This window comes from Austrofundulus limnaeus, unplaced genomic scaffold (genome assembly GCF_001266775.1).
Source record: "Austrofundulus limnaeus strain Quisiro unplaced genomic scaffold, Austrofundulus_limnaeus-1.0 Scaffold510, whole genome shotgun sequence".
NCBI classification, from domain to species: domain Eukaryota; kingdom Metazoa; phylum Chordata; class Actinopteri; order Cyprinodontiformes; family Rivulidae; genus Austrofundulus; species Austrofundulus limnaeus.
In genome coordinates, this window is record NW_013952912.1 from 221,666 (window position 1) to 229,880 (window position 8,215).

Genomic DNA, 8,215 nt, shown 5'->3' on the forward strand with positions numbered 1-8,215 from the left:
GTGTGTGTGTGTGTGTGTGTGTGTGTGTGTGTGTGTGTGTGTGTGATGGAGGGGAGGGAGATTGTCATGCTAAATTGTTATCTTAAGTGGAAACAAGTTTAGCCTGACTCTCTGACCTCCTATCTGGTGCACAGGAGGGTTGTGTTTAGGTGATGCTACACCAGAGGAATGTTGCTGGTCATCACTGAGTGATGAAGAGGGGCTGAACGCTGCTCAGCTCCTCTGACATGAAACAACTTCTTGAATTATGCTCAGCTCTCCGGTCCACCAGAGACAGCATTTATTTCCTGAATTAGTAAAAAGGGAGTCGCTCTACCTCTGGCTCTGGTTCTGCAAGCAGCCGGAGCATGTGTTTGTTCCAGGAGAAGCTTGATGGTTCTGTTTCACTTCAGCTGAAGTCAGGAATAGAGTTACTGGAAACCAGCAGCTTCAGTGCAGTCATCAGTCAGGTTTCTTTGTCACGTCTGAGCCCATCTGTAAAGACAGTTTGCACAGGATTGCTCGCCAACTGCTCGCCAACTGCTTTCCCTGCCATCGCTTGGCACCTCCAGTCAGATAAACTCAGATTTAGGGTCTGAGTCACTCCGTCATGATGTCATCGCTTAGAGAATCGTGTTTGTCTTTGCATCAGATACAGATTGAAGTAATGTGAGGGAGGGTTCCCCCCATCAGTGGTCCAGCAGTGACATCATCCCTGCAGCTGTTCAGCAGCTCGCTGTTGTCCTGCAGCCCGGCCTGGTCCAGTCTGAAGGTGCCGGTCCGTTTCATTCTGGGCTGGATGTTATCTGAATGAAGCCAGGAACGAGCCAAACACCCAGTTTTACTGCTGATCTGCAGACTAAACTATGCTGTGCATCAAACAGATTCACTAAAAACAGTTGAACATTTTCATCTGGTTCCACGGCTTTTTGTGAGGATTTATTTCCACCGTTTTTCTCTTCTAACCCGTCGTTCTTGGTGTGTGTCTGTGATTTTCTCTCAAACCTCAGCGTTGATGCCTAAAGGGCTCGACACACGGTGAGTGACAAACTACAGCGATTAACGGCTGTCATCACAGCCAGGGTGAAACCCGACACACGGGACGCGATAGCGATCGCAGCGTTGCAAATCACGCTCTCAGATCGCTTGTCTTCACAAAATTTGATTGGATCTTGACTCTGAAGGGGGGTGTGCATTACGGACGTGTAAACTAAACAAATCTTGCGATGCTAATGATATTGAAAAACAAACACACTTCAAGATACAGTTTTATGAGGAAAAACTTACCATAAACTTCACCCTGGTGCCAATAAATTCCCACAAAGCTTTTTAGTAATCACTTGGTGAAAGTGTTAGCTAACTGAAGTGTGTAGCATACTCTCCTCTCATTGGTCAGTCAATGAAACCCTCGCTGATTGGTTGTACGCTAAGCGACAGTGACACTATTTTCGCCGGTCGCTTAGCTGGAGGAGGACAAGCGATTGTCGCCTCACCGCACAGGCTCCATAGGAAATGAATGGAGAGCGAGCGACGTCGCCCCCTGTGTGTCGAGCCCTTAAGGCCCTGTCACATTAGAACATTTTAAACAACTTATGCTGACTCAGGAAAATTCTGTTGACTATTTTACTCATATCGGCCTTTTGAGTTCAATCTAACTGCTAGCATTACAGTATGCACAGGTCCAAAAGAAGCTTCCAGTGGATTATTTTTATTTTTATTTCCTTCTTCAGCTTCAACATCTTTAGTGTTGTACAAACTTTTCATAAGCAAGGTTATAATAGTTTTAGATTTTTCATTATAGTTTAGTTTTATTTTGTTGTGACTTTTTTCTTTTAATTCAGTTTGTTTAAATTAGTTTTTACAGTGGATTTGCTAGTTTTCATTAGTTATTGTTGCATTTTTAATGTAGGTGTTGGAAAATATGCGTTGTTCAAAATTACTTGTCCCAATAAACAAGAATCAGCTGGATTTCTTCTTTAAAACTTTATTTTTAAGTCTTCTGACTCCAATCAGGTTCACAGCAGCACTCCAGCATACAGGCCTCAGTAAGACCTTCAGCCGAATCAAAACAAACACCAGAGCTCTGCAAAACACTGATAACTTCTTTCACTATAATAATGAATTTAGCTTATAATCATGCCTTCCTGGTTACACCCCAGGAGGTGTTACCTTTTACGTCAGACGTCAGAACGTCACTCAGTTTTGTTTAGGCTAAGAAAGAACACACGATAACTTACACACCAACTTTTATTCTGTTATGGCCTTAAAGCTGCAATGATCAGAAAATATAAAATACAAAACTGAATCTAATATTCAATTAATCAGTTAGAAAATTTCTTCATAGGGATGTCCCAATCCAGATTTTTTGGCTCCCAATACAATCCGAATTTTTAATGATTAGTCTTTCGATACCGATCAGATACTGATCCGATAGCTTTATTTATTTATTTATTTCCAAGTGACAAGGTTGGTAGTATTAAAGCGAGCCCTGCTGTTCCCACCACCAAAAACATCCAGTTTGCAGATTTTGCATCAGATTTTGCATTTTCTTTCAATTTTGCATCATTGTTTTCCATTCAAGTGTTCCCACACTGTGGTCATGGTTGCATACTTATGTGCGTCTTGACTTCGTAACGGCAGTTGTAAAGCATGATGATGCTGAAAACTGGATCAGCCCGATCACGTGACTAAATCCGGTTCTACCAGATTTTCAAAAAATGGTCATATCTGCCACTGATACCGATACTGAGTATCTGATCAGGACATCCCTAGTTTAATGCTTAGCTTTAGTTTAGTTTTTATTAGTTCTAGTATTATTTTTATAGTTTGAATATTTGCCAATGCATCCAGCTTGTGATATTTCTGGGAGTTCACTAACCAGCAGCTATTTGGTCACTAGTTAAAGCGGTTCATTATAGCGACACCTTCCTAAAATAACTGCGTAACTCAATTTTTCCAACTAAAAACTTGGGTGATTATTTTAGGACGATGACAATAGTTTTCTCCAACCTGGTGCTACATGTTTGTTTTTCATGGGAGCTACTGAGAGAAGCTAACGTGTCAAGATAGTCATAGTTAGCATCTTGTGTGAGCTTGATTCATGCAGTTTTTACCTGGAGAAGTATTCCACCTGTTTTATCACCTGTTTCCACTACAAGACAATTGCTTTTATTTTTCTCACAGTCATATTCAAAGAAATCACGAAGAAGACTCTTTCTCCCAACTTTTGTTATCATTTAGCAGACGATGCTGAGCAGCAGCAGACTGTAAACAAGTGTTGTTACGGACCATGAGGTGCCAAAGGCTGCCCACAGCTAATGTGAAACTGCTCAGTTAAAAAAAAAAGATCTTCATGTCTCAAATTAAATTGACAAAAACTAAACTAAGGATATTCTTTCTGTAATTTCAGTTTGTTTTAGTTAGTTTTGTAAAGATTATACAATTTCATTTAGTTATTGTTTTTTCATTTTATTAGTTTATTTATTTTAGTTAATTAAAATGTTTTTCAATTTCCATTTTCGTTATTTAGTTAGTTTTAGTTAACTATAATAACCCTGTTCATAAGTTGGTGTAAGTTGTCTAAAATATTAAAGTGAGACAGGGTCTTTAATTTAACAAGGCTGCCAGAAATTACTTTTTAATTTTGATTATTATCCGCTAATTTATTTTAAAAAAATGTTGTTTTTATTTTTTAAAGTAAACTTTGGAATTTACAGTTTAGCCCAACATAAAATATAAATGAAACCCTGCAAATTTCAGTATGTAACGTAGATTTAAAGTTCAAACTCCAGCATGACAAATAAAATAAAGCCTTTTTTTGTATTAAAACTTAAGCCTGAATATTCAGCATACTGGTTTCTTTAACAGGAAGTAAAAACAGATCCTGCAGAGTGAACTAACCAGCGTTTAAATGTCATGGTGTTACTTTCATACAAACTCCTTTGACCTTTAAAAACCTTTATAACCCGACTGTTGCAGACCGTTTTTCTAAAGGGGGGTTCTAAAGACGTGTCTACATTTGACTTTCATTTCTTTCTAAAATCACAGAGTTCTCTGAGTCAGCTTCAGGTGTTAAATATCTTCTAAATTTAACCAGGTGTTTTAATGCCTTTTTAATTACACAATAATTTTAGTGGAGAAACTGTCAGTTTGGTTAAATAAACAGTAAATATATATATTTTTTTCTGTGCAGAGAACGTTCTCTGCTATAATTTTTTTAAATAAATATATCAAAGCTCCTCAGTTGAAAACACTAAAATGACAGAAGAGCTGTTTAAAAACCTCTTGCCTCAGAAAGTCTTCAGTCCTAAGAACAATAAACTAACTTTTAATAAGGACATATAGGCAGTATACTCCTATTTAAATGAAAATGTTTGACCTGTAAGCAGAAAGCTTATGGATGTTGGATGTTGATTTTTGCTCTCTATTTCAAAGAGGATGAGGAGGAAGTTTTACTCAAGCAGCTCCTGAAACTGTCAACCTGCTGACTAAGAATATTTGTATACAGTAAACTTTGTATACAGAGCAATAAACTTATTAAATTACAAATTTATTGAAAAATTTTTGGACAACCAAAATGTTTTGCAGACAACCAGATTTTGTCCTGTTTACCCAATCACACACAACTTGTCATTGTCTCTGCGACTTATCTACCTGAGGAATCATCACAGGCGAGTTGTTCTGAAACTCTGGTCATAAAATTAGAATATCATGAAAGAGTTGATTTATTTCAGCAGTTACATTTAAAAAGTGAAAAATATTATATTCACACAGACTGTTTCAAATTTATTTCCATTTTTGTGATTATAACTGACAACTAATGAAAACACCAAATTCAGTATCTCAGAAAATGAGAATATTGTGAAAAGGTTCAATATTAAAAACAACTGGTGTCACACTCTAATCAGCTAATTAACTCGAAACACCTGCAAAGGTCTTCAAATGGTCTCAGTTTCATTCTGTAGGTGACACAATCATGGGTAAGACTGCTGACTTGACAGTTGTCCAAAAGATGACCATTGTCACCTTGGACAAGGAGGACAAGACACAAAAAGTCATCGCTAAAGGAGTAGAAAAGAGGGAGATATAAGGGAAATAAAAATTAACGACCTCATTCTAATTTATCATGTGATTCATTGCTTATCACAACAGGCCTATTTGTGTTTAAGTTTTATTGAGTTGCAGGACTTTTGTTGTTTTTACAGAGTTTATGTCCAGTTAATGTTCACCTGATCGTCAGTGTATACGGAATCAGATTTTTGCATATTTTCAAATGACTGAGTTGTTAATTTATTGTTCTCTCAATGTTTTATTTTTCACATTTAGAAAGCCCCGTAACTCCAGATACTCCAAACAGTGAAGCAAGACTGTGCACCAGCAGCAGCCGCCTTGCAGCCCTAAAACGGCAGAATGACATCGAGCTGAAGGTGAAACAGGGAGCCGAGAACATGATCCTGATGTACTCCAACGGGTCCTCCAAGGTAAGCCCGGCTCAGGGAGGGTTCACCTGACAGTCAGGTTTTGGCTGCTTTGTGTCGCGCTGTCAGACTTGTAAAATCAGAGGCAACAGTTAAACTAAATCAAGTCCAGATTCAGGTTTTTAATTCTGACTTGCTGGATTAGGATTACACCTCCCACATTGATTACTAGGATTTCGTTAACCCACAACCAATCAGCTGAAGTTTACTGACTAAATGTTAAAACTGCTGCCTTGTTCAGTGGTTTTCTTCCTGTAGACCAAATGGTAAATGGTAAATGGACTGTACTTATATAGTGCCTTTCTATCCATCCTCGACACTCAAAGCGCTTCACACTACAGGCATTCACCCATGCACACACACATTCACACAATGATGATGGTAAACTACAGTTGTAGCCACAGCTGCCCTGGGGCACACTGACAGAGGCGAGGCTGCCATACACCGGCGCCACCAGACCCTCTGACCACCATCAGTAGGCAAGGCGGGGTTAGGTTAGGCTTAATCACTCTACAGCGCCCCATGCAATTATTTAAAAAAATTGCGCCAATCCATGCTTGGACCTGGAAGCATAAAATTTGAAATGTGGTACAACTGTGTAATGTCTCAGGACCTAATAAAAAGTCTCTTGGAGTCATGGTCCAAACGCCACAGGAAGTCAGCCATTTTTGATCAAAGCTGCCAGTTTGTCTGAACATGCAGACTTACTGCCRGCTTCTCTCAACACCGACTGGTGATGGTGTAAGAAAATTTAGTGTTCAATAACTGAAGTCGATACAAAAACACAACAGTTGAATAAATTGAAATGTAAAAGGAATGAGGACCATACAAACACCAGTGACGGGAATATGAACGGTGGTTTAATGCTGTTCAAGCAAGCAGGAAACCAACGCTGACAAGAAACCGGAAGTTCCAGCATTTATRCACTTTCTTTAGTGCCTGGTCCGCCATCTACTGGCCTGAGGCTGAATCGCAGGCACTCTGAACAGCAATTACTCACCTAATGTTTTATAAATGTTTCTTATGTGTTGTAAAAATGTTTCGGACATGTATCTAAACTATTTTAATCAAGACATAATAGTTAAACAATGGATTGTAACAGTCAATACTTAAAAAGGAAAACTAAGAAAATGGTGTAGTGCTTTTAAAATCAGTTACTAACCTGAATAAATTTCTTCAGTGGTGTGGGTGTGGCAGAGTGGTGAATGCTGATGCCTCGCTGTTTGCAGATGGTTAGCTCTAAATCACACATACGTGATCCTAGGGCAGGGCTATTCAACTGAATTACTCCGGGGGCAACTGTTACTGCAGGTCAACAGCTGAGGGGCCGAACATCCAGCAATTACATTTATTATGTAAATAAACCAATTATTACAAAGATCTGTTATCTTTGAAATAGTTTATTTTGCTGCATTTAATCATGAATACAACATACAGAACCCTATAAAAGTAGTCATAATTCAATAATATCAAAAACAAAAAGAACACATTAGACCTCATATTTGACACAAATATTATTTTGACGTCTCTGATTTGCCAAATTTTTAAACCAATTTTATTTTCACTTTCATAGTTCTATCTTCAATTGCTTGTAGTTTTAGCTGTCTTGAGTGTGCATAGAAATGGTTTATACCAGCTTGTAGCCGATGTTCTGACGTTTCTGTAGATACCAAACATGTCTATGTCCAACTAAAAGAACTTAGAGTAATTAAAGTAGAAAACTGGGGGTTTAGGCTTAAGAGATGAATGAACCAATTAGTGGGCCGAACTTTGGTCACTCGTGGGCCGGGTTTGACCCGCAGGCCACCAGTTGAATAGCCCTGATCTAGGAGTTGAGCCAACAATTCGACTAGTTGAGTCGTCGACTCTAGGAGATCTCGCGAGTTTTTWAATTTCACGTCGACTAGTCGCAGTCACGTGACTGCTGGCTACAAAGTGGATTCCAAGTAGATGGAAGTAGGCTGGAGGAGCAGGCAGAGTCTTTGCAAAGTGGAGCTAGAAAAGAGTAGAAATAAAGTAAATGCTGTCGCACCTCCTCCTCTGGATGTAACTAACAGACACAGAACCTCAGCCTGGAAATCTCTCCTCGTAGACAAAGCTGTTCTACCTTCACCTCCGCAGCTCTCCCACATCAGCCAGCAGCTGTCAGCCGCAGGTCGGCCAGATTATTGACTGATCAGTCAAGCAGTTTGAGCAAAACATGTCCATAGATTGACAGGCAGTTTTCTGAGCTGAAAGTTTCTTTTAACAGTGTCGCTCCATGCAGTGTTTCCTGCTTTAGAGAGAAAAAAAAGACAACTTTAACTGATCCCGCTCATCTCCCGGTCTTTGATTTGCTGCATTTTTATTTTATTTTTTATGTTTGTTTCTTTTTTGACGCATCGCAAGGTGACCGAGTCAAGAGCAGTACTGTGTGTGTGTGTGTGTGTGTGTGTGTGTGTGTGTGTTGCATTTTGCGTGCTAGGTGCATGTGGGACAGATCACAGATGCGCTGTGTTTCAGCGACATGCAATGTGCGTTGTGCTCATGTGGCCTTGTGTTGATCAGTCAGGACCTGGTTGTTGTGAGACAGGTGCAGTGATGGTTTTGTATAGGGCTGCAATGATGAATCGATTAATCGACAACTAATCGATTATTAAAATAATCGATGACTAATTTAATCATAGATTAATCACATTTTTTTTCTTAGTTTTTCTCTCCAAACTGCTTTGAAACCTTCCACTGCCACATCTGCCTTTCTGTCCTTGACACACATGCAC

The 8,215-nt window shown here is 39.2% G+C and overlaps 1 protein-coding gene across 1 annotated transcript in view; it reads left to right on the forward strand.

Moving 5' to 3' along the window:
- Positions 1–8,215, forward strand: part of LOC106530322 (serine/threonine-protein kinase N2) — a gene marked incomplete at its 3' end in the record, with an annotated part of 82,665 nt that overhangs the window by 43,454 nt on the left and 30,996 nt on the right. Inside the window, 1 exon segment of the mRNA XM_014025918.1 lies at positions 5,305–5,459. Within this exon segment, the coding sequence (XP_013881372.1) occupies positions 5,305–5,459 (155 nt within the window).